Genomic DNA, 27482 nt, shown 5'->3' on the forward strand with positions numbered 1-27482 from the left:
ATTTTTAGCCTCCAATTTCAAATTCCTTGACATTTACAGTACATTTAAAAGTTTTCAATTGTACATTTAGCCACTTTATTTATATACACTTTATTCATCTGTTAATGTTATTTAATTTTCCAAGCAGTCACGGACCCCCTGACGAGACTTTGCGGACCCACAGTGGTCCCCTAGACCACAGGATGGGAACCACTGATCTATAGCAATATGCCTCTGCTTGATCTGGGCCTGGTTCACACTGACTCACTGGCTCCTGAGAAGTGACCATTACTGCTTAGCCGCAATTGGCTGCAGTGCCTCATCACACAAAAAGAAGCTAGCTCCCTGATAATGCATGACCTGGCATTGTAGTTTGGTGTTGCGGACACAAGCACTAAAATGTACTATTCTAATCAGTGATGCATGGCAGTTAGCAAAGGTGACTGAGCAGACTCAAAGCAACTTATGGCTGAAAGAAGCTGACTTAAAGCCTTGGTAAACGACTAGAGCCGAACATAGGCAGACCAAAAAAGTCTGGATATTAGCAGTAGTAACTCTGAGGATAATTATTGTATCCTCATTGGCGGCCCAAACACACACTTTGTCATCAAGTCCCAGAGAGAAGTGGAAGCACTTGTAGTGTTCTGTTTCTTTGCAGTTGGGCACATCAAAGACAGGAATGATACGTACAAACGGTATGCCTCCACATTTCTAATAAAATTAAGAATTTGAAATATAGCTTATCATAATTCCTGCTTTCTATCTGTGTGTCTCTCCCTGTAATACTCATTATAATCACTTAACCGAATGTAGACACATTGCTATGTGTCCCTCAGCTGCGACAATATTGTATATGTGTAAATTAGTGTAATGTGCAATTTTTCCTATAAAAGTTTGAGTCTCTCATTTCTTGTTTGTAATATGCTGATTTCACATATGAAAAATAAAGAGCCATTCATTCACTCAATTCTTTTACAGCACAGCTGCTTATTTAAATCATTGAGGGCCTGATTTAGAGTTTGACGGAGAGGTTACTCCGTCACAACGGTGATGGATATCCCGTCCGACTAGATATAAATCCCATATAATATATTGGGATTTATATTTCGGCGGACGGGATATCCATCATCGTTGGAATGAGTAACCCCTCTGCTGAACTCTAAATCAGGCCCTAGGCCTCTCCTGTCTCTCCTTCCATAAGTTTGTATCAAGAATATCATCAACTGGCATGGACTACACTTTACACTATAATCAGGTCATCAATGTAATTTCTGTTATCGGCTATTAGGGCTTTGCTATTGCACTCTTCCTACAACCCAGAGACGTTTAGGAAGACACTGGTCACTGAATCCTTCATATATTCTCAATACATTTCAAACGTTGGTTGTTGTTGGCCTCTTAGTACTGTTTTTTTTAATTTCCACTGCCCATTTAGGGCTCCTGGTCTCTACTTACTAGTCGTCATGGCTTCACTCCATACCCTCTCCCCCATATCTGCCTTTTGGAAGCAGCATGGAGTCTAATGAGTATGTACTTTCCATCCCAGTTACATTTTGCCTGCTGACATCCTCTAGAATGTTTTGAAGACTCATGCAGGAGGGAAAATTCTGCACGGAGGTGCACGTACACCAGAAGGGCAACGACGCCTCAGACATACAGTTAACTTACAAAGCACCTAATGCTGCTAATTTTTTCATAACTTACAGGACACATAATGTTGCTAATGTTTTCAATGTCCACATGCAAACTAAATGCAGGTGGTAGATACTTGCTGTCAAAAAAGCATACAGGTGGACTTAATGTTACGATTATAAGATCATTAGACTTTTAGATATGCAACCATGTTCAAATCAGATTTCATCGTGTGGTAAAAACGACAAAGAACAAACAAAACAATTAAATGTTTCTACTTGTTTACTCTACCTTTAAGTCTTATGGGATGAAAATAGGTCTGAGAATATTGATCTGATACGCTGCTGAATCTGCTTTCTTCTTCGTAAACTGATTTGTCAGCCAACTCTCCTGCTTAAAAAAAGGTTGTAAATTAACATGAATGATTTAACAACAGTGTGTGCAGTTATCACATTGCAATAATCCTGAGAAAACAGGCAGGATCAATTCTCTTTTTCTGCGATTTTTTCTCCATCTCATAATAATTATCTCCTATTTACCCCTGTGTATGCAACCACGAAGTGAGAAACCCAAAATGTATCCAGAAAGATGCAGGTTTTATCACACCCAGAAATTGCTGGTGCTATACAATCTGTGCATAGTCCCTATATATTTGATAATGGCATTTACCACACATAGTGGAATTTACCAAGGTAAACGTCTCTAGACTGGAGATGAGGCTTTACCATGGCACATGTCCCTAGGTTTCATCCAACAAGAACTCCAGGTCAGCCAGCTAGCATATTAGGCGATTTCCAGCAACAAGGCTGAGGACAAAAAGCTCCAGGTTGCGGAGAAAGTGTCTTCCCCGAACTGAAGCAGTTGTTTCCTCTTGGTCCTCCAATTAATCTTCTGCATATGTTTTACTGCTGAGTGCTGTGGAATAATTTGTGCTGTAAATCAGCATATGGGCTTTTAATTCTTTCCTTTGTGTGTGTTTCGAAATTCCTTTGTGTTCTGTGGTGCATTTTTCACATTTGTTCTTCCTTTTGGTGTGTTCTTACCCACGCAACTGGCCCTGTTACATGTACTATTATCCTCTGGCCTTTTCTTTTACTTTCGTCACACTTTTAGTTTGATTTGGCTCGTGTTTCCAGATGGTTGTGTTTTTGGGTTGTTTAACAAAATGAGCTGAATCCAACTATATTATATTCAGTTTAATAACTGTATTTAGTGTGTTATTTGTTTCTACTTTTTCAGTAACGTGTTGAATGCTGTAGATTGCTTTGCTTTGAAAAAGCGTTTTCAAATAAATTACTTTGTTTTATGTGACAAATGCACAGAGCCAACAGATGTCGTTAAAAACATCATTATTCTCCTTTTAAGAAGATTTGATTTGTAAGTTGAGTGCTGTATATAGTTGTGAGTGTCAGGAGTTATACTCATATGTGGTGAATGGAAAAGTTATGACCCTCTGTGCGTCTGGCCTGACGATCTCGGACCACCTCCTCAATTAAGTTAACTATGAATGCCCAAGTGGACAAATTAGCACGAACAAGCTTCATCACCTTGAAGACTTTACAACGCATCTTCCCCCACCTCGGATTTCCACACAAGGTGCAAGCTACTATCTCGCTTGTATTATCCAAACTAGATTATGCCAATGGCCTCTACCATGGATCATCTCTATCTATTATGAAAAAACTACAACGTATCCAGAACTCCGCAGCCAGGCTACTATTACATGTAAAGCAGCAAGCCCACATCTCCCCTGCCTTGAGAGCACTACACTGGTTACCCATTGCCAGAAGATGCACTTTCAAGCTGCTTTGTATCATCCACAAAGATATACATGGAACAGGACCGCTTTTTATCAGAAACAAAATAACCAAATACATACAACAAAGAAACCTCCGCTCAAGATTGGCACCCCGCCTTAGAACACCACCATACAAGAAAAAGACTATAGGTGGTACATCCTTCTCCGTTCAAGCAGCCAACCTATGGAATTCATTACCCCCAACTATAAGAGCCACAGATAACTTTCTTGTCTTCAGAAAACTACTCAAGAGTTGGCTCTTTCCTTCATAACCACCATATTCAAACAACTATGGACTGCATATGCCTATGTTGATAAATATATTTTCTGATTATGTGTCTATTTCTAGTTAGGTATAGTTCTTTAGAAAATATGTATCGCTACTATGTCATAACAATAAAATACACACACACTCTTTAAACCTGTTTGACTAAGTATATTTACCCATGGTTCTAATTATGTATTGTATGTACATATATGTGTGTATTCATGTGTGTTTGTATGTGTGTATATATATATATATATATATATATATATATATATATATATACACATATATATATATATGTTGTTTCTGTGCTTGGCATGTTCGTGGGTCATTGCATGGCTCCTTGGTGGGTTGTTATACTAGATATCTATGAATCCCTGCTCTCATCTTATCACACTTATCTACCCATCATCATGTGTCATGTCTCTATCAAACTATCCTCCATTCCCACTCTGACTCATCCCAAATCTTTTCTACTACGTTCATCTCCTAAATAACTCTGCCTAAGCTCTTCCCTCCGCTTCCACATCTAACTCACCAAACCTCACTCTACTACCATGACCTCCCACACAACCCTTCTAAATTCTCCCTCATTTATCTCACCCTGCTACTATGATCTCCCTAACCATTCCACAGACTCTTCCCTCCTCCATCCCCCTTTACTCATCCCAAGCCTTTGGGTTGAGTAAATGAGGGATATACTCCCAATTAACACTTCTGGATTTCTTTCCTCCTCCACCCCTCCATTACTCCAGTCAATCTAACTAACAAACTCTCATATCCGCGGCTCAAACTAACTCATAATAATACTAAAACTGTACTCATATCTCCCGATACTAATCCATCACTAATTCTTGTTGGGTTCCAGAGTAGCGTGCTACTCACCGAAAAGCGCTTCGGCGCCTCATCAGGGGTAGTAAGCGCTATGTAAATACTATTACAATACAATTACAATACAATATGTAGCTTTGCTCACTACTTTGATTCCATCCGGAAAATTCAGGCAAATGTATCTTTCATGCCTAGTCAACACAAACAGATGCACAGGGCTTTCAATACGAACACTCTTCTCTACAAGAAAAGTCACCTGTTGGCCACTGGCTCCTCAGTTCTCCCAGAACTCCATTACTAACAGAACATACAAGCCAAGAGGAACTTTGGGTCTCACATACAAAGATTTGTTTGCATTTACAAACCATTTGACTTGGAAAAGCAGAGGATTTGTCAATGATAAAACCCTTTCTGAAATGTACTCAGCCCATTTATAGATGTGGAAAAGGTGTTGCGAACTGTTATATTGATTTAGGAAACCATAAAGAATCGGAATCTGGAAGGGGCATGTTAAGGGCATCCCTTACAAATCCCGATTTCTTAACGTATTTATTAATGTTTTGAAACCGAAATCCAATCACAAAACAGTAATATTTTACCACCACCTCAAAGGCAGCGGCAACCCATTCACTAAAGGGAATAGGTTCCCAATGGGCCACTTCAACTTTATCAATGTGGATGTGGACAAACACAGTTTAGGAGCATGGAACCACTCCTTGATCCTAAAAATGTTTGTAAATGTTTTCATTTTTACTTTTAAATGCATCCCATCCCATTTTCCTTTTAGGAAAAACTGGTGCATTCATTTAAAAAAAAAAAAAAAAAAAATCGATTGCTTTACTCAAAAACAATCAGACATTGTGGTCTGCTGACTCCAGCATGCCACTATGCCTGAGATTGTAGCCAAACGTAGTGGGTCACAATTAGCGACTTAACTCATTAATATTTATGAGGTAGGTGGAATTGAGACCTACTATGACTCAGTATCTTATGAACCACAAATTGCAACCATTTTTATCAAATCCATTTTTAGAACATGAGGCTCTTTGTGCCCAATAGTAACTAGGCAAAGCATCAACAGCAAACAAAGAACTCTAGTCTCTCTTGATCCACAATACCTCCCCAGTACTGGTAGACATATTAACTCCTGTTGTAACTATAAGGATGACCTTTAACACCTCTTCTACACTTCCTGGACAAAAAAGTCAGACATTATATTCTTAAAGAATTTTGGAACTTTACTTTGGTAATGCTCTTTCTAGTGGGTACCCCATCTAACTGCAGATTTCTCACCTTTAGAACATCCCTAGGCACCAGGCTGGATCTGGAGAATTTACAGCAGTGCTGGTGTGTGCTGAAAGATGCCACTATTTGGCTCCATGCTGATTCTGTACTGCCCTTGTAACAGGGCACAGAAGCATACAAGTGCCACCACTACGCACTGACTTCAGTTTCTTAATCTTTCTCCCTCTGAGCACTCAGAAGCGGAGCACTTTTAACAAATAGTAGGTAACTGTGTTCCCAAATCTAACTAGGAACCTTATTATGATGTTCAGTAGTTCACTTCAGAGAATGGAAAAGTGGGAAGGCAGTCAGGAATCTGTGGATAGATACAATATTCACCAGAAAAAGCATTTTTATATCTTGTTCTTCTGGGTGTTTTTCTAGGCCAGCATTTAGTAGATGTTGATGCAGGGGACTATCCATCCTGACAAGGTCATTTTCAGAACCACCTTTCCTTTCTTTGCCCTGGAGAATCCCACAAAGTGCTGATCATCCACCTTTTGTGTGGTTAATATGGAAATTCAAAACCCTTTTGGGGTCCAGGCAGTGAAACCTCTTTTGACTGTTAGATGGGTGAGGCAGTACAAAGAATTCAAGGCGTGATAGTTTAGCCAATGGGAAAAAGAGCCAAAACTTTGGGTAAGGAGGCTGTCAGAATCCTGAACATTACCTTGTCCAGAAAGAAGTTGGTGCAGGGTAATTGTACTGGGATTGCCTGCAGTTAACTCACGAGGCACACAAAGGTGTTGGAAAACCATTTAAAGTGTCATCAGTCAAAGCGAGCAACTGTGCACAAAACAAATATCAACAATGAGTTCAAGTCCCATTGGGACATGGCAAAAGGCTTTAGGGAAAACATGAATCAGAGCTTCGATAAAGCATCACAACTGGTTTATAAAAAGAGGGCTTTCTGGTACATACAAAAATGCCAAAAGGGATGATAGATAACCCATAACTGTGACAGCTGCAAGGCAACGCTGAGCCAACAATAAAAGGAAACAATACATCTGAAATGTGGTCTGCACAGGGTCAGGTAATAAGAGTGCTACACTAGGTAACTAATCTCACCTTTGGACTTTGTCACAGGGTGTAAGGCTGAAAGTGTAACATCAACTACTATGGCTAGCAGATCACACACATTGAACTGCCGTCGCTCAGTCTCCATGCATGGAGGTAGAAGTTGCAGAGTTACAGTTGCGGGCCCCTTTCCTGAGACTATAGGTCTTCCAAAATGGCAGTCAGATCAGAGGGCAGCTGGTCATGCTGGAGATCTGGGTATCATATTCTCCTAGCCCAGACCAGTGCTAATAAGATGACTTATAATTGGTCAGTCTTGGCTTTCCTCAGACTTTGAAGCAGTTGCAAGAACACATAGGAGACCTGTGTCGCATCGCAGTCCGAATGCAACACGCAGTGAAATTTCTGGAGGAAACTTCAGTGTGAAATGGTTTTGCCACTGTTCGTTATCGACAATGACGAACAAATCTAACCAGGTCATGCCCTAATGATTGAAGATGTCCCTTGCCATCTCGGGGTGGAGGTATCATTCATGATCCACCAGTCAAAGTCTATCTAGTTAGTCTGCTCTGGAATTCAGAGATCCCGCTAGCTGGTTGGCTATCAGAAAGATGCTGGTTTCACTACCTCTAGAGACATAACACTTCCAAGCATATGATTAAAGACCCCATTCCAGCACTTATGCTTGCCTCCAAAATTGGGCAACAGCCACAGAATTCACCTCCGTGAACACTGGAGGGGCAGAGGTAAGAATAAAGGAGATTACAGCATATTGGAAGAGTCCCAACTCAAGGGTGAACTGAAGATAGAGCCCGTGGAACACCAGTATGGGTATATGAAAATATGTGGTCTACAAGTCAGGGACACCATCACCCTTCTGAACAGAGCAGAAAGTATCTGAGATTGGGTGAGCATTCTGAATGTCTTTCCTCATTAAAGCAGCTTGTGTGGGCAGGTCCAGTTTAGACCTGAGGCCTCTGTCCTTATTCAGTGAGGAAGTAGCATAAAGAGCATCCCTCTTCTCTCTCAGAATCCAGATTCTGCTCGATGCTGGCCAGCAGATGATTGACTTCTTACCGCAACATCGCAGAATGGTCCACTAAGAGACACTGTGATGTGGGAGTAAAACGTGGTGGAAAGGAAATGAAAGGCAGGGAGTATGCCCTCTGAATAATTTGCAAGATCCACCTGTTCAACATGATGGATCTCGAGCTGGGGAGGAAATATCATAGAATGCATCTTAATGACTGAGTATAGGGCTGTGACTGCAAGTTAAAGTATCTTGGCAGCAGCTGCAGCGCAGAAGAATGCATTAGGTGAGAGCTGCCCCTACTGATATAAGACCCCGGCTTCCGCCATGACCTCTGCCCCACAAGGAATGAGTCTGCTGTGCTGCACAGTGCTGTCTGTAAGCTAGCCCCTGGAATAACCCCTAAACTTCTTATGATGTTGGTGGAACTGGTAGGTGGTATACAAGAGTCAAGTATTGTGCTGAGGCTTGACTATCCTTAAATCATTAGAATGCCAAATCAGTCTTCGCTCCTAATAACATGGAGCCATCAAAAGGTATGTATATCTCCTGAAAACCCAGCTGATCTCACCTAGAATTTCCTTCCATGTACTACACTGGTACATTTAGCTGTGCAACCCCAGTCTGGGTTATTCCAAACCACCATGCATGACGTATTTCATCATGTCCTGACCAATGTATTGGCTGAGCCAGCGAGGCTGTGAAGTCTTTTAGGATGGCTATCAAGATTTTGCTGGCTATGTCCCGTAAACCATGGTCGATCTTGCCCAGAAGGCACACTGCATTCAAGGTTGTTAAGTATAATGTAGCCAAGGAGAACATTGTCTTTCTGAAGGCAACAATAAGCTTTGACTCTTTATCTGGCCAAGTGGTCAGAAAGGCATTAGGAGTGACTTTGCTTGTCAACCCCTGCACCACTAGACTTTCAGGCGTAGGCTGCTTTGTTAAAAAATGGAGGTCAACATGGTTGGTCTATGTCAGTAGGCCACAAATCGAATAACTTGAGCCCTAATCACGGCTTAGACCTTGTTGAATTGCAATAGTAGTTCAGAAGAGGCAGTGCTTGGTTGATAGACCTTAGTTAATACATTTGCATTAGTTTCAACAGGCAACCTTAAATCTAACACTTCTACTTTCCTTTGCACAACATCTGTGAAAGAGGCACTTCCATCTGTTGATAGCTGGGGTGGCGAGGCCCAGCTTAGTCTCTGGAGACACCTTTAGCCCAGTGGCATTTTGTAAATAAAGCTATAGCCCGTCATCTGTAAAATGAGGGAGCATTAGGTTGTCTGCCTCCTTATCATCATCAGTGTCATGAGGCACACTCTGCATATCCTCAACTTGGTCAGAGTCAGATCTGAATAAAGTCTCTAGCCTCTGATAGTACTGGTGTCCAGGCAGAGGCCCAGGATTTAATTGTGGTTGTATTTTAATAATCTCATAATGTGACAGAAGCCTGGATGCAGCTGACAATGCCTCAGGGACGGAGACTGGTGTTGGGTTTGGGGCTGGTGCTGGTGGAGTAATCTCAATGTTGGCACAGTAGGGGCTAGCAAGGACTCAGGGGGCAAAGGCACACAAGAGGGAGCGGGAAGTATCAGAAAAAACGGAAGCATGGCCTCCTTGCTCCTTGAAGGGCACTATATGCTGTGAGGTCGATGATGGCACAGGAAATCTAAGGCATGCTAACCAGTTGCAGGGCCAGATCAGTCAAAAGACCCTTGTAGGATATGATCTTTTGAGTGATACTCTCATGCCTTCTTGTCAGATTTCAAGTGGGAGGATGAGGTCAGGTCCCACTGAGGGTTCATGTGCATATGGTCCATCTTTGACTTTGATTTACCAGGACACTCCGGGCAGGAATGGGAGTTTGATTGTGACAAGATTGCGAGTGGCCCGACTACTTGGATTGGGAGTGCCATCTATGTTTCAACTGCAAACTCTAATGAGTAACACAACGTTTCTCCTACTGCTTCCAAAACACCCTTGGGTGCATGAGGTCACATTTATTGCACAAATTTGAGTCCTGGCACCAGACCAAACATCACAAGCACACATCATGTATGTCCTTGGCTGACATCTGCTTCCTGCTTTCACAGCACAGCTCAAATCCTGTCATTGTCCAGGAAGACATCGTCCCAAGTGCTCTGACTGATTAAAATTTTGAAGTCACATAAAAAAATACAAAGTTGGGAGTGGCACACCAGATAGTCATCTAAAGGCTTAGAAAGAAAGGAACTGATATCAGCATGCAGGGATGGTGACTTAAATACGGCTCCTCTCTATTACTTCTGGGGCAGTACTGAGACACTTAGAACCACCTATCAGAGCACAGAGCATTGCTATAAAATTCCCCAGCTTCACTGTGGCTCTTGGGGATAAACATGAGGAATATGTGGTTAGAAGTATCAAACAGAATCATATTTTCACTGCAAAAATTGTAGGTCTAAGGTCTACATTGGCATTTTGTATAGAAACGTCCCAATTGTATTACTGCAAATTCCAAGTCACAAAGCCTGGTTGACAGAATGATATCACAGACTTCTGCAGGGCGGTCAAAGATTGACAGTTGCTGCCATTCAGTATCCATGCATGATGGTAGAGCATGAATACGTTCAGGTGCAGGACCTGCCTTGTTGTGACAAGAGATCCTCCCGAATGGGCAGCCTAATTGGAGGATCGATGCTCAAGCTCAGAAGTTCGGGATATCACACTCTCCATGCCCAATCCAGAGGAACAAGAATGACTTGAGCCCTGTCATTCCTGATCTCTCTGCAGGAGTGGTATCAGCAGAAAGGCATAGAGGAGGCTTGATGACCACTCCAGATTAAATCAGACTCCAGGCAAGAACCACCTTGGAAATTCCAGCATGTTGAAGTGCTGAGACTGCACCTTCTCAGCAGTGGTAAGCAGATCTAGCCACTCGTTATCCGCAAGGCATCAATGGCTGTGTTTGTCCGCATTGGCACTCAAAGATCCCACCAGGTGTTATACGACCAGATGTTCTAGCCATGTCCAAAGTTTCAGGGCCTCTTCACAAAGGGTATATAACCCCATGCTGTCCTGCTTATTGCAATATTACATAGCAGCAGTGTTGTCTGTGAATACCTAAACTAGCCTTCTCTTGATTGAAGAAAGGGAGGTCTTCAATGGCAGGTGAATCACTCTCAACTTCAAAAGGTTGATGTGGAGCTGAGACTCTTCCAGAAACCACAGTCCTCTGTTTTCCACCTCTCCCATTTGGCCACCCCAACCTAGGAGTGACCATTTGTCACCACAATCAGCTTTAAGTGAGGAAGAGAGAGTGATCTGTTGCTGCCCTAATTACAGTTCCTCTGCCACCACTGCACTTCATATTTGAGTCGGCTGACTCCTTTGGAGTGCCTTCCGACTCCATGGGTTCAACCAATACACCCACTGGATTTCCACTGGTGCATCCGCCCTCGGTGCCAGTCTGGCCCCTTGGATCCATTTGTGGTTCTGCATCGGTTCCAGTCGTGAAACTGCAATCTTCCCCAGAGATGGTCCCAGTGACGTTCTTACCGGCGCCGCTGCCGCCCCACGGTGGCACAGACCCATTTGTCACACCTGACTCAGATGCGGGCCGGAATGCCATTGCCCTATGTCCACTCTGGCTTAAGAGCCACCTTCTTGATGGAGCCGGCCCTCCTTTTTTTTACCACTGCTGACCGTGCTAAAGTGCATGTGCTCTCTTCTCTAAACATGCTAACATCAGTTTACACCTGTTTGGCATATTTAGCTTACTTATAAGTTCCTTGTAAAGTGGTATACCATGTACCTAGGGCTGGAAATTAAATACTACTAGTGGGCCTGCAGCACCAATTGTGCCGCCCACTTCAGTAGCCCTTAAACATATCTCATGCCTGCCATTGAAGAGCCTGTGTGTGCAGCTTCACTGCCACTTCGACTTGGCATTTAACACCCCTTGCCAAGCCTTAAACTCTCCTTTTATCACATATGTCACCCCTAAGGTAGGCCCTAGGTAGCCCATAATGGAGGGTGCCATGTAAGTAAAATACAGGACATGTACTTTTACATTTTGCATGCCCTGGTAACCAAAACACTCCCAAAGTCATTTTTCACTACTGTGAGGTCTTCTCCTCACATAAACCAGCATTAGGAATTCCTTCATATACTTTTAAGCTGTAAGTCCTGCTCAGAAAGACATAGGTGTGTCGTGTTCAATATCTTTGGAATGGGACTGATAAATCCTCTTTAATGGTAAAGTCAGATTTAACATTACTATTTTAGAAATGGCAATTTTTGAAAGTGTGCATTTCTCTGCTCTGTGTGCCTTACAAGCTGTCTCTAGTACACATCTAAAGTAGGTGACAGCTACACTGTATGTATTCCCTCTAGGTACCCACAAACACAGGAAGGTTAGGTGTGTCTGAGCATTAATCTGCATTTTGATGGACCCTCCTGGGCAGGAAGGGTGGACAGGAGCCAACAGTTACACATGAGAAGGGAAGTGTCTATTCCCACATAAAGGGCTGATTACCCCCTACTGGTTGTCTGGAGCCAGGATTAGGAAGAAAGGATCTCTGTCCACCTCAAATATCCTCCTTTAAAGTTAACCCACATCAAAGACACTTTGGAGTATAAGTAATGGGTCCCTGTTTGCCTAAAATCAGACACATTTGGACTTGTAACCAAGGCCTGCCAGAGAAACTGCTGTGCTGCTAAAATGACTCAGCTGGATTGCTTTTCTGCTTTGTTACCCTGCTGCTCCCTGACTGTTAAAGGAGAACTGAACTCTGCCTTCTTTTCAAGCGATCCCCAAGGGCTTGCTGGCTTGCCACTGTTCATGATGTTTCAGGGCCATCAAAGATTTCACCATTCTACTGCTGCCGTGCGACTCTAACATCTGTGACTTCGGCAACGGCACTTGTTAAGGAGCCGATCATGTCTGATCACCAGCTTGGGGTGCTACATAATAAGCACTTTGCACGGAGAAGAGAACAAGCACTTTTGCTCCTCTAGGATCGAGCTCTCTGATATATTGAGGGATGCCGCAGCATGAGCTCTCTGCTGTACTGAGGCATGCTCCAGTGCTGAGGGAAACTCTTCCAGTGCTGCCCCGCCGGCTTTGCCTTGACAACGGGAGCTTCATCAGTTTCAACATATCAGCGCAGTTCGCCCTCAAGAGCTGAGCCACAACTGAGATTGACAACTCCATAGTAAAGAGCCTGCTCGTGGGATTGCTGTACTTGGGCTCGCTTCGGGCAGCAGACTGCAGAAGCCTACATCAAACTCTACCAGCGGGGCCCATCCCTGCTTCGCCTTCCTGCTGGAGAGATTCTGTGACACAGGACCTGATGCTACGGGAAAGGCAACTGTAAAATACCTGAGACTCATGAGGTCTGTACAGCTGACTGGTGCAATATCATAAACACATTAATTAGTGACTGTGGGAGCCCTGCTTTCTGGGATTCCACGGTGAGAGAAATCACTCATCTTTCACTAACATTGCTGCAAGGAAGCTGGTTGAGCACACTGTTTACTGGATGTCATAACTTGATAAGTGTACATTGGATTTTTGTCATTTTGGTCTTGATTTACTCACATAAATATTCTCTATTTTTCGAAATTTGTGTGGAGCATTTCTGTGGTGTCTTCACTGTGTCGCTGTATGAGTGTGTTGCACAAGTACTTCAGACATTGCCTCTTAAGTTAAGACTGCCTACTCTGTGCCAAGCTACCAGAGGGTGAGTACAAGTTAATTTAAAGTGTGTATCTGACTTACCCTGACTAGAGTGGGGGTTCCTGGTTGTACAGGGTGCATACTCTGACAACCAAAAACCCCCATTTCAAACAAAAGGAAAAGGGAAATTACTATTAAAAGTGGAAATGGTCAGCATGAGGAAAAATACTCTCTTCAAAACGGTTTTGTGTTTGATGATTAACACTTATGTTCCTTTCTCTTTCTTATGCTGTTCAAAGTAAAATGTTTTTAAGCAGTTGCTTTGCCTTTAGAGGCATGTTGTTAGAAAACTGGTTTGATAAACTAGGGATGTATCAGTCTAGATGTGAGCTGTAGCTGAACACAAACACAGATAATCCACCACTTCGAAACAAGCATTGATTTCCGTGAGGAGTTACCAGCTTGCCATTAAAACCCGGGTCTTACTCAGAGAAAGTGAATGTGATGTATTAAAGCAATACAATAAGAATACTACAATTAAGACATATATACAACAAACCTTTGACCCACATTTGGTTAAAAAGCAAAGACTTTAATGATTAAAATGACACAAAAGTGAAGCAAATGTAACGGACATCGGGGGATTTTCAAAAAAATATAGATGTTTTCATGACAATATGTTGAAGTTACAAATTATATATTGCAGTGCTCTGGATGTGCTTCTGAAACCAGCCACCTGGGCTGCAGTGTATTCCTTTTTGGCACAGAAGCAAAGATGCCAGGTTAAGAAAGAGATTAGCTCTGAAAAAAAGCTGCCCTGCTCAATAAGGTTCACATACATGCAGCAAAAGTCTACATTGGGGAAACACCTGCCAAAATCCAATGCTTAAACTTTCAAGCTGGTAGACAAAGCTCTGCTTTTTTCAGTTCTTGTCCTCAAAATGTCCACAGAACTTCAGGGATGGCTCCCTGGACGTCAGGCCATAGATTTAAGTAGGAAAAAGCTTTATCCAGTCCCCTTCAGGAACACTGACAAAAGATTCCAATTAACAATGGTCTTGCTGTTGATAGCCAGGGCAGTGCAGTAGGAATTATTCCCTGCTGTCTTCTTTCTTCCTAACATTATGAAAAAATGATCTAAAGGCAAATGCACTTCTGTAGAAGTCATGAATCTCATAGGTCCTTGTGGTAGCAAGAGCCTTGATTTTCTGGTAATCAAAGCAGTCATTACCAGCTAAGACTCAATGGAAAGCAGATTCAGTCCTTAGTCCTCTCCCAGGAACAAAGGATTTATTTCAACAGTCATTATGTCCTTAGATTACAATGACACTATACTGAGAAACTTTTGACTTGACTTCAACGTAAGGCAGTTGAAGGTCCACAACCTCCATCACTCATCGAAATACCACAGCAAAGGAGGTACTCTCTAAAAGGCAAGTCAACCCTGTAACAGGGGAAGTGTCAAGCAAACTGGCCTCCCCCATCTCCATATAAAGATTGTCATCATCATAATGGGAAAAAGTCATCTCCATTCCCACTATTGTCACCTCCGAGTAGTGGCAAGGTTTGTTCAGAGTCACAACCAAAAAGATAATGGAGCCTCTGAGGGAGCCTTTTCTGTAGTAGTATCATAGTCAGGTAGTGTGGGGGCCGAGTGCTCTGTAGTAGATTCAGAGTGCAACTTTGGTTGGGGTCGAACCGGCACCAGTACGGAGTCAGACCTCAGTCAGGTCGAGTCAAAATTAGTTGGCGGTCAAACATCTCAGTAAGCTCTGGCTTCTCCATAAGTGCCAGCACCAGCGTGGATGAAGAAGGGACTGAAGAGGGTCTCAGAGTCATCATGGAAGGTTGCACTGGAGTCTGTGCTGAACCCAACAGGGGTCCAAGTGGTTAAGACAGCACCTAGAAAAAATCCAATAGAGGTTCTGTGACTCAGGGCCTCTGTGGATCATTGTGGTCCAAAGGTACACCAGAGAGAGCCGGAAAAATGACAAAGATACGCAGCAGGGTCTTCTTAAAGTGCTGGACCTGCTGCGGCAACGCAGATGGCCGAGGGAACTCAGGGCAAATGGGATCAGCTCCTCAATTGGAGATAAGGAGAAAACTTGACTATCACCTTTATACCCTTGCAACTCCTCTTTTAAAAGAGAATGGCAGGAAAGGGTGAGTGCTGCTGTGCTTTCTTATGCTTCCACTTGGACTGGAACTCACTTCGTGCAGGATCAGGGCGGGGAGGGGAAGCAAGTCTGTCTCCTCGACCTGGAGAGAAAGGGAGCCATGTGACTTCTTCCTGTGCTTGCTGACGTACAGCTATACTTTACGGTTCTAGATTGCCATTAGGTGCATGAGGCCACACTCCTCACATGACTTGGAGTCATGCCCCGAACGCAAGCATCAAAAACACAACTTGTGTAGGTCTTGGACAACATGTTTTTTTTGCAGTCACAGCATTGTGTAAAGTCTATAGTTTTAAGAGGAGACATTGTTCCCTAGCACACTGGAATTTGCTTAGGGAGTTGTCAAAAAACTGGCAAAAGTGGGGGCAGAGCTCTGGATCTGCGTTTGAAGGCATAGAAAAATAAACAGATGTTGGCGCACAGAGGTGGGACATATATGCGGCCCTGCTCCATCACTTCTGGGGTGAAATAAAGTCTATGCAGAGTCACATGGCACCACTTACCATAGACTCATCCCACCTCCATCTCTCCTTTACTCAACCCAAGCCTCATCCTATTACTATGAACTCCCAAATAACACTTCTGGATTCTTCCCTTCTCTATCCCTCCATTACTCTAGTCAATCCACTTAAACTCACATATCCTCTGCTCAAATTAACTCATAATAATACAAAAAATTTACTCATATTTCCCTATACTAATCCACCACTAATTCCTCTTGGGTTCCGGAGTAGTGTGCTACTCGCCAAAAAGTGCTTTGACGCCTCATCGGGGTAGTAAGCGCTATATAAGTACTATTACAATACAATACAATACTTAGATGCATACAGGAGCACCTATATGAAAAGATTCTGGATTCATTCTGGTACCTAGGAAATATTCTAGGACTGTGGTTAGAAATAGCTATCAGAATATCAGGACTACTTCTGTTATTCTGTGATCTAAAAAATATCTTCTATATGCGGTGGCAAATTTGGAATTCACTCTGTCTTCTAGTATGACTTTATCTAAGCAACAGTTTCTTTCATACCCGTCCATTTCTGTATCATGGAGGATGGTGGGTGCTCACTCGGCTTATTTGGTTGAAGCAAATGTTCAGTTCTTCAAGGTTTGCTCACATGCTCTCAGAGCTGGTGGATGCCAAACTGGATTTGTTTCTGTAGATCAGTGGACTCAGGTCTCTATTCTCACTCTAAAAGCACACACTCTCACTGTTCATGACCAACATGCAGAACAAATATAAAACTAAAAAAACAGTTCAAGCAAAAAGTCTAAAGACTGTAAGAACCTAGCAGGAATAAGTCTAAATATTCTAAAATAGCAAAGAAAGGAAATGTATCTCAATCATATTTCTAAGTAGTCTATGTACAGTGGCCAGTCTTTGCTAAAGAATTGGGGTATATTCCAGGCAAAGGATAATCAGTGTGTGGCCTAGGGGCCACTTGTGTCCCTCATGACCTTTACATGTGTCCTCCTGGTAAACAACAGAACTGGGCTGCTTGTATTTGACTGAGCATTAACATTCAGAAAGATCTTGGGGGAATGGCCAGCTAAGATGGTCGACAGGACATGTCTCTAAAGAGCACGGTCTCCCCATCACCAAATCCTGTGGCGTCCTAACAAAATAGATGGACATCCTGCCTCTACTGATTGAGGCTTATTTACCCCCATTGCCACGCAATAACTGGGTGGCCGAGTGGTGACTTGTGGCCCCTCAGGGGAGGAAAGTGCGATCCTATGCCTGCCATAGCCTCGATCATGGTTCCTCTGTTGGCCTAGAGGGCAGCCTTGCCCTCAGGAGCAGAGGACGAAGGCGCAGAAGTCACCACTGACGTTTGGGTGATTGGCAGCCAGCCCTGGGGGAGGTCTGTGGTGCTGTAGAGTGGCTGCCAAGGAACCCATCCGGGTTCCAAGAGGTGGGATGGAACTAGGCAGTGAGAACGACCATCCTGTGAGAGCAAGGGGTGGGGGGGAGGAACTGCGGCCCCTGTTTTGCTCTTGCTGGCACATAGTGGCCCACCCCAACCCCAGGAATCGGGAGGTGCCAGGAAGGCCAGCCCTGGAATGGCAGCTGGGAGAGCATCATGCTCACCCCGTGGAGATGCCCTTTAGCATCTGCAGAGATTCCAGACCAGTGGGCCCAGAGAGTGAGAGCTGCTGTGCCAGTTTTTTGTTGACAGAGGCAGTTTGGATCTGAAAGCATTCAGAGCAACGAAAGGGGATGGATGCAAAGAACCAAGAAGATCTATTGTCCACCCCCCTCATTTTGTGGCCCAGGAGGAACCTCTGTGAAGGTCTGCCTGTGTCCTGTACATAGCAATGAAACAGAAAACAGTGTGTGCCCAGATAGCGCAGAATCCTCTAAAGTTGTAACCCTCTGAAGTGGCAAGCCTGTGACCCTGGAGTGTTAGGTAGGAGGGAGCCCTGAAGGCCTTTGAACACATACTAAAATAAGTGTGAGAGACAACCATCCTTTCACTCCTGGGTGCCGCTCTGCCTCTTTGGTGGAGGAGTGGGGAGTTGGAATGTGGGTGCTCCTGGATCTTCCTAACCCTGACTGGTGCCTGCCTGTGTGAGCGTTGGGTGGGAGGGGTGGGGGATAGGGGTACCCATATCTTGGGGACAGACCCCAGAGACAATCGCAGGGTAACGCTACTGCGCAATGCACTACCTGCGCCAGGCCATCCAGAGAATCAACAGACAAGAATACCAAGGCACATCAAAGCACTCATTGGAGCACTAGTGGGGGTTCTTGCATGCTGCCCTTTTGGAAGGCATTCAGGGATCAAGAGTGGCCCTAGAGAGTCAAATTGCAGGTGTATCAATTGAAGTAAATCTGCCCTGTGTGGATCTGCGAAAAAGTAGCAAATAAAGTAGACAACTAGGAATCCAACATCACCACACCTAAGTAGGAGGTGCAGCAACTTAAACAGCAGGTGACAACTTGACTACGGTCACTGGCACCCTAGAATATCAAGTTGAGGCTACTCAATGACAAATAATCTATGCATGTTGTATTTCCCTGAAAGGGCAGAAGGACAGCCAGCGGAACACCATCTGGAGCAGTGAGTGAGAAATATGCAGCGAACTACAGGGTTGTCTATCACTTTTGTTATTGAGAGGACGCTTGGGGCCCTCGTCCCTCCTCCGGGTTGTCCTCTAAGGGCACTCACTGCTCGCTTGTTGAATTACAGGGATAGAGATGCGATCCTGCGAGCTGCCAGGGAGGCCCTTATTCCTCAGTTCAAGAATAGAAACATCATAATTTACCTTGATTATTTGTATTTTTATTTAGTATTCGTAAAGCACATTCCGGCTGAGGCATCGAATCGCTAGCAAAAAAGTAAAAGACGCGTTCGCTGGGAGAGGGAGAAAGCAGAAGACGGCAGTTAGCGCGTAAATAGCCAAGTTTTGACTAACTTCCTAAAAGTTAAAAAATTATGTTCCTTCCTGATTGTCAAGGGAAGCGAATTCTAACATTTTGCTGCGGCCACCGTAAAGGCTTTATCTCCCCATTTTGCTTTGTTAGTGCGGGGGGGGCCTGAATTCTACAGGCTCCTGATGAGCGAAGAAGCCGCTTGGGTGTATACCAGCAAAGTTTAGAAACCAGATAATTGGAGCCGATTTTATGAACTGCTTTATGAGTCAGACATAGAGTTTTGAAAATAATACACTGGGCCACTGGAAGCCAGTGCAGTTGTTTTAAACTGTCACTAGCCGAAGCTGAGCGATGGAGGTTCAGGATAGCTCTAGCATCCGTATTCTGGATTAGCTGTAGCTTGTTCAGAGAGGATTTGTCCATATTACATGCAGAAAGTGCAAGAGCACTGCAAATTATTTTTAGAGGTCAAGAAACAGCTGCAAGTCATGGACCTTAGGTACATGCCCCTCTACCGAGCTAAGTTACATGTCATTGTAGCAGAAAAGTCTAATTCCTATGAGTACCCTGAGAATATCTGGTAAGTGGCTGGATATGTCAGATGTACCACAAGTATGCCCCCTGAGCGCAGTTGAGCCATTTCATACTATTCGTAAATGGTGTAGGTGCTATCACCCCCACTCAAAGAGTGAGCCAAAGGTTGTGGAGGGGGACTCTGGCTGTGTTTTGATATGGGGCAATGGCACCATGGATTCAGTGGAGAATGAACTACTTCAGGTTCCAGAAACACAATAAAGTGAATCCTCCAAGTGCAGAAAGGATCCAGACGCTCACTCACACATTGGTGACGTTATTGCTGACACTGGATACTGATGGATTCATCGCTGGCGCCCCTACCTGCGGAGGCTCCTTGAAGGGACTGCACTGCTGTAAATATGGTATAGAGGGAGTACATAAATGACGATTGTTACTTTTTGGAGTGGTTGCTGTGGGTGACTGAATAAGTGATCCCTAACATGACTGACGATTGGTCCCTTGATTTCGTTTGGAGGTCTCACGATGAGAAATGTATGTTTGAGTACAGGGACCTGAAACCCCATCTGGGGGTTCAAAGAGATTGCACTGGGAGTATATGGTTGAATATTATGCCTCTGTATCAGCAGAAGTGTTGTTTTGCTTGAATTGATGTGTTTGTTCACAGTTTATTTATGTGTAGTAGGGAAGGGTGCTATCTCTTCACGTTCAGGATTTGTTTTAGGAGGGTCAGTGTATCAATGGTGTATATCCTCACACCTCAATATCTATGGACATCTACAAAGTTGCTGTTTAGTCCTACTTGTCAGGGGGGTAAATTGATTAACTGTTTTGTGCTTTTTTTGTTTGTTTCAGTTCCACCTTGACATCGGGAGGGGTACACAATTTAGTCAGCTAGTGTTATGACACAATGAGTGAGCCTATAACTTACAGGCTCCTCTCTTTGAATGTGCAGGGGCTGAGCTCCCATAAAAAGTGCTATAGGATGCTGTCACTGTCATCCTTAACAGACACAGTGTTGATGCAGAGTGCCTGTGAGAGGCCCAACTTATAGACACAGAGGCTGTGAAACCGGCAAGGAAGTGGAGGGGGCAGTGGTACTATGCCAATTACTCATCTTTCTAATGGGGGTGTTGGAATGTTATGCCTCTGGGGTACCCTTTGCCCTGACCTGCATGGAAGGCTGATGTGGATGGGTGGTACCTGTTGCTCCAGGGTTGACGTGATGGGGTCAAGGTGGCTGTCGTTAACAAATATGGGCCTAATACTGATGACGAGTCCTTTTATCTGTTACTGAGGGATGTTATTTCCCCTGCCGTGGATTCCCGACTAATGCAAACTGGGGATTTGAACTGCATAATGGATGGTTCCCTTGGTCGCCACTCCCCTCACCTTCACACTAAGCCTAAGATCACTTCTGCACTGCAGGAGGTTACAACACAAATGGGGCTTTATGATATTTGGAGGGCTTCGCACCTCAGCTCAAGGGAATATACGTGTTACTCTCTAAACTACAGTACGCTTAGTACATCTCAACCATAAACTACTCAAGCCCATTTTGCCTCTAGGGTCCAGACAGTGAAGCAACTATCCTGCTATCTCTCTGATCATGCTCCAGTGACATGTATACTTAAATGAGGGGATGGTCCCAGTTCACCCTTCACATACAGGTTTCCTCCGGAGGTGTTGAGGGATACCGTTGGCAGGGAGACACAGGTGGTGCCATTACAGAGTACTTTGAACTCAACTGGTTTTCTACCCACAGTCGGGTGACAGAGTGGGTACCAATGAAGGCAGTGATACATGGAGCTGCATGGGGGTCTCTTGTGCGGGGTATAGCGGGTTTTGCAGGTAGAACTTATCCAAAGGGAGGGAATCTGGCCGGGATCCAGAAGCTCCCAACCGATGACGTGGGGGGTATCGGGGAGAGATGATGGCCCAGTGACATGTGGCGTCTGTATGGGATAGACTAGTGAACTATACCTTGAAATAATATCGCCAGCTACTGCATAGGCAGGAGGACAGCTCTGGGCGACTCCTTGCCCGGACACTTAGCGGCCAGACTCCCAGTCATCCTATTCTTCATCTTAAATTCTCCCAAGAACATGAGGTTTATACACAGAACAGGATAGTAGATGCCCTTCAGGGCCATCTGAAATAGAGGTAGCGTAGTCCAGAGCACATTGCTGGCTTTTTGGCCTCCTTGACAATTCCCAATTGGGGGATGTTGTGGCTCAAGAACTAGATGTGGACCTCACCTTAGAGGAGATTCAGACAGCACTTCCCTGACTACCGGGGGAAAGGAACCTGAAAGTGATGACCTCTCTGCCAGACTTTTACCCAAGTCCTCAAGCAGCAACTGCTTGAGGTATATCAGGAAGCCCGGGACACTGTGGTGCTGCCCAGTCTATGCGTTAAGGCTGCATTACTAGGGTTTTGAAGCCCGGCTCTAACAACTCGGATCCCTCCACCTATTGTCTGCTCACAATGGACACAAAAGTACTTTGTAAAGCTCCAACTCTTAGGTTACCCCCCATGATTTTCCAGTTGATTTCATGAGAACCAATGTGGTTCTATCCTGTGGCATAGCACTACTATGTACCAGAGATGACTGATGCATGTTCTCTATGAGGTAGAGGATAGAGAAGAGAAATTGGAAGAATGGCACTACCTTTGAGGGTTTTGTGGTATATTTTCAGGCATAGGTATGTGTCCTACATATTGAACCAATGGCTAGAGTGAATGGTGGTGGGTGTGGTCATGCGTTAGCGATGGCCATTGTCCCCCCTCCCTTCGCTATACCACTGGATCCTCTGACAATAAACTTCAATGAAACAAATACTTAATGGCTTTCGCTGTGCTTATAGAGGAGTTCAACATCGGTATAATGCTTCTGTAATAATGTATATCTGATAGATACTTCTAGCTGCGGATTCCTTACCTCTGAATTTCCCAGGAGTCAGACTTGATCAGGAAGATCTTTTGCGTGAGCAGTAGCTCTGCTCACCAACGGGGGCTTTGTTCTGTTCCGCACGTCATTAGTGTTGTTGCGGTCACCCTTATAGGCACCACCCAGGCGCAAAGACATTAGTTCTTTACTTCTGCACCAGTTAGTACAGATCAGGAGAAGAACTACCCCCCTCTGTCTCTTTTTGACAGTTTTTTTTGCATTTTTGTTGGCTATTTTTCAAGGTTGCCCAGGATGTCCTCTAGGAAGGCAGGAATCAAGCTGTGTGGTGCCTGTCACTGAGCCATGTTGGTAACAGACCCCCATTTGGTGTGTTCGCAGTGCTTCGAGTGTGAGCTCAACCCCAAGTCGTGCTCATACTGCAGGGCCATGGTGCCGAAAGCTTAGAGGGAGCAACTCCTAAAGCTGTTTGTGGCCCAGGAATCAACATCACTTAGCGTGACTCCTTGGTGGTCACAGTCCCAATCAGGGAGAAGGTTATGGTGCCACTCAAGGAGCCCCAAGTCCTTTTCATTCCACTCCAGGTCATCAGGCACTCAGGGAAGAGGCACAAGAGGTCGAAGCCTTCTTTGACCTCTCCTCATGTGTAGGCCAAACTGACAACTTGGGAACACCGGCATTCCAGGCAAGTTTCTACGAAGCCGTTGCCAGGTCCGACTTTGAGGCTCCCTCTATTTCTGGCAGCCAAAGAGGCCCCCGCTCAGGTAAGGGAGTTAGTCAAGGCCATGCACCTCCACTTTGAGTGGTCATCAGGTTCTGCGCCAGTGGCTTCAGCTTCAGCCTTGGCTCCAATGCTTGCATTCTCGTTCTCAAAGACTCAGATGCCGACTTTGAGGCAGACAGAGCACATTGGTCTTATGTCATTCCCTGAACATTTTTCAGAGCAGCCATGCTTGCAGGAGGATTGGGAGGGGTTACTGGTCCCTTTGGAATGCCAGTTAGGTACACCTTTGGACTGGTATGAGGAACCTGAAGATGTCAGTGGACCAACACAAATCGCCAGATACTCGTTTTCTTTCTCCCCCTACTGTGGCTAGGAGGAGTGAACATCATCTGCAATTTTGGTGAAGAGGGCAGCAGAAGTCCACGACCTTGAACTTACCTCGGTGGAGGTCAAGACTAACATCTTGACAGAAGTGGTTCAGCCTGGAGCTTCCTCTTCAGAACCCCTGCTCCCCTTCAACGAAGCACTGACTGATGTCCTACTGGGAACCTGGTACAAGGCCAGCACAGGGGCTCCTGTGAATATGACAATTTCCCGCCACCATTCTCCAGCCCCAGGTGACCCAAGTTTCCTCAGCCAACACCCCACTCATGAGAGACTGGTGGTCGAGGCCTTAAATTAACATGGAGTGTTCCCTGCTGCTCCCCCCGGGCAAGGGAATCCAAAAGGCTGGACACCTTGGGAAAGAAGATATTTTCTTCCACCAGCCATTGCAGTGGGTGAACAACGCATGCCTTTTGGGCCGTTCTTCCCACATACTGTGGGATACGGTTGCGCAAGTGCTGCCACAGGACCTGGAGGAGGCACTGGATATACTCTCACAAGTAGTGAGAGATGGGAGAGATGCAGTTAAGTTCACCATTAGGCGTGGGTTGGACATAACTGACTTGCTGGGCACAGCAGTTGTGTAACTGTGGCCTTGAGGCACCACTGTAGGAAAGTAGCATCCAAAAGGCTGGACACCTTGGGAAAGAAGATATTTTCTTCCACCAGCCATACTGGTGCCCCCTTATAAGACCCTAGTATATGGTACCTAGGTACCCAGGGCATTGGAGTTTCAGGGGATCCCTATGGGCTGCAGCATATCTTTTGCCACCCATAGGGAGCCCATGCAAAGGCTTCTGCAGGACTACCATTACAGCCCGCGTGAAAAGGTGCACGCATCCTTTCACTGTCATTTGCACTGTACCAGGTCACTTATAAGTCACCCATATAGCAGGGTGCAGAGTATGTGTGTGTGAGGGCACCTCTCCACTAGACTAGCAGAGCTTTTTCCCAAAACTTCGTGAGTGCGGGGATACCATTTTACACGTGTACTAGACATAGGTCACTACCTATGTTCAGCTACATAATGGTAACGCTGAACATAGACATGTTTGGTATAAAACATGTTGGAATCATACCCCAAGACATCTGCAAGCATTGGTTGTATGATTCCATGCCCTCTTTGGGCTCCTTAGAAGACCTCCAGTATTGCAATTCCAGCCTTCTGAGGTTTTCCAGGCAGCCCCTGCTACTGCCACCTCTCAGACAGGTTTCCGCCCTCCTGTTGCTTGAGAAGCTCGAGCCAGGAAGGCAGAACAAAGGATTTCCTTTGGGAGAGGGGTGTTACACCCTCTCCATTTGGAAATAGGTGTTACAGGCTTGGGAGAGGTAGCCTCCCCAAGTCACTGGAAATGCTTTGAAGGGCATATCTGGTGCCCTCCTTGCAAAATCCAGTCTAATCCAGTTTAGGGACCCCAGTCCCTGCTCTGGCACGAAACTGGACAAAGGAAAGAGGAGTGACCACTCCCCCGTTCATCACCACCCTAGGGGTGGTGTTCAGAGCTCCTCCAGAGGGTTCCTGGGTTTTGCCATTTTGGATTTCAAGTTGGCAGGGAACTCTGAGAGCATCTGAGTGGCCAGTGCCAGCAGGTGACATCCCCTGATAGGGTCTTACCTGTTTAGCTGATCTATCCCCCTTTCCGGGCTATTAAGAGTTGCTCCTTTGGGTGGTTCTTCAGATTCGGATTGCAAGACTCCAGCAGGAATCCTCTCCACCCTTTACTGTGCCTTCCCACCAAAGAAACTGCATCTGGACCCTCCAGGAACTCTACAAACTGCAACAAAGAAGCAAAGATGACTTCTGCAATATTGTCTGTTCAGCTCCTGCCAGCAACTGCAACTGTTTCCTGGTTGTGTATCCTCAGAGGATAGCCTGTCTTTAGCCTGCACCAGAAGAGCAAAGGAATCTCCCTTGGAGTGAAGGAGTCACAACCCTGCTTCAGCAGGCACCTCACTGCATCGACGACCGGCTGCGTGGGTCCCCTATCCTGATGAGCTGCGTGGGTCCTGCATCACAGGTGGTAGACTGAAGTGGTCTGACGTCCTACTGCCCAACTCTGGTGGAGGTAAGAGCTTGACTCCCCACGCAAGACAGTAACCCTATGCACCATGTGTTTTGGAGTTGCCAAGGCTTGTTGGCGTCCTTCCACAAAGTTATTCACGCACAGTGCAGCTCCGGCCCCCAGCACTGTATCCTGCGACGCACAGCTTCCTGAGTGGTTTTCCGGCGGCGTGGGAGCCTTGGTTGTAGTGCTGCGTGTGCCTCCTTTTGCACCTTCTTTGTCCCCGTGCTGTGTGACTCCTGTGCACACTGCCGGGTCTTCTGTGGGCTCCCTTAATTGCTGAGAGCCCCCTCGGACTTCTTCTCCTGGGTAGGGTCCACCAGGTCCCTCCTGGTCCCAGACAGTGCCATTTTCTGCTAACCACGAGCTTTGAGTTTGCCAAGGCTTGGTGTGGGACATCATCTGCACCAACCAGGAACCTGAATCCGTCTTCTGGGGTCAAGTACTGACTGTTGTTCTTCACCGGTGGTTCTTCTTTTGCACCTTCAGCTTGGTTAGCAGGGGCTCCTGTTCTCCCTGGACTCTTCACATCAACTTGTTGGCGCTCCGTGCGATCTGGCTAGCTTTGAAAGTATTTCTTCCCTTTCTCAAGGGGAAAGTAGTTCGGGTGTTCAAAGAAAACAACTCTGGCATGTGGTACTGCAACAAGCAGGGCGGGTGGGGGTTGTGAACCCTTTGTCAAGAGGCCTCACATCTCTAAACATGGCTGGAACAGCAGGGCATAACCATGCTGGTTCAACACCTGGCAGGTTCTCTGAACATCAGGGCAGACAAATTCAGCCGTCGATGCCTAGCGGATCACGAGTGGAGTCTCCATTCAGAGGTGGTGGAAGGACTCTTTCAGCAGTGGGGAGAGCCTTGGTTAGAACTGTTCGGATCTGAAAAGAATGCGCAATGTCAGCAGTTCTGAGCGTTTGGTTTCTAACATGGCTATCGCTCTCAGACTCTTTTTGTCTCAAGGGGAGTTCAGGCTTCCTGTACACCTTTACGCACATATCACTCCTGCCCAGAGGTCTCAAGAAGATCAGGAATGGCCAGGCCCAAGTCTTTCTTGTGGCTCAGGCCTGGGCACAGAGAGTCTGGTGTCCCAAAATTCTGAAAATCAGTATAGATCCCCTGATCAGGCTGCCCCTTCGGGAGGATCTTCTGTCACAGCAGTTTGGGAGGGTTCTCCACCAAAACCTGTCAAATCTATGACTTCTTGAGTGGAGAGTGAGCGGCGACAGTTAATTGCTTTTAACCTTTCTCTTGAAGTCTCTTAAAGTTATTCAGGCAGCCAGGCATCCTTCCACTAAGACGGTATACACCTGCAGGTGGCACATTTGTTTTGTAAAATACTGTACAGAAAAGTATAGAGACCCTCTTTCAGATATTATGCTCTTCATTCTTACCCATGACCAGCAGTGCTCTGCTTTAAGCACTCTTAAGGGTTATCTCTCTGCTCTGTCCGCCTTTCTGCAGCTGCCTGGCCAACTCTATTTAAGTCTCCTATTGTAAATAGGTTTCTTAAAGGGCTTGTACATATGTTTCCCCCATGCCCTTTATCATGCCACAGTGGGATCTTAATTTAGTTCTCACATACATCATGCTTGGGTATCTATTCAAAGGTAAGGAATCTGCAGCTATAAGTCTCTATCAGATGAACAAGTTACTTACCTTCGGTAACACATTATCCGATAGAGACAATATCTAGTTTCAGAGTCCTTACAGACCCCCCCCCATGCCTCCCTGCTCTGCAGACAGGTTTCTAGGGTTAGGGACAACACTTTCAGGGCCAAAGTTTGGACACACAAATGTCAGTGCAATTCA

At 45.3% G+C, this 27482-nt stretch overlaps 1 protein-coding gene across 7 annotated transcripts in view; it reads right to left on the reverse strand.

Moving 5' to 3' along the window:
• ELP2 (elongator acetyltransferase complex subunit 2) overlaps positions 1 to 27482 on the reverse strand; it is a 1253630-nt gene that overhangs the window by 561746 nt on the left and 664402 nt on the right. For 4 of the 7 annotated variants that reach the window (XM_069219622.1, XM_069219623.1, XM_069219616.1 and 1 more), the window contains one exon: positions 1903 to 2004. In XM_069219622.1, the coding sequence (XP_069075723.1) occupies positions 1903 to 2004 (102 nt within the window). The remainder of the gene's footprint in view (positions 1 to 1902; positions 2005 to 27482) is intronic. The other 3 variants (XM_069219617.1, XM_069219624.1, XM_069219619.1) reach the window with 1 other exon arrangement.

The sequence above is a fragment of the Pleurodeles waltl genome, chromosome 2_2 (assembly GCF_031143425.1).
Source record: "Pleurodeles waltl isolate 20211129_DDA chromosome 2_2, aPleWal1.hap1.20221129, whole genome shotgun sequence".
Classification (NCBI taxonomy): Eukaryota; Metazoa; Chordata; class Amphibia; order Caudata; family Salamandridae; genus Pleurodeles; species Pleurodeles waltl.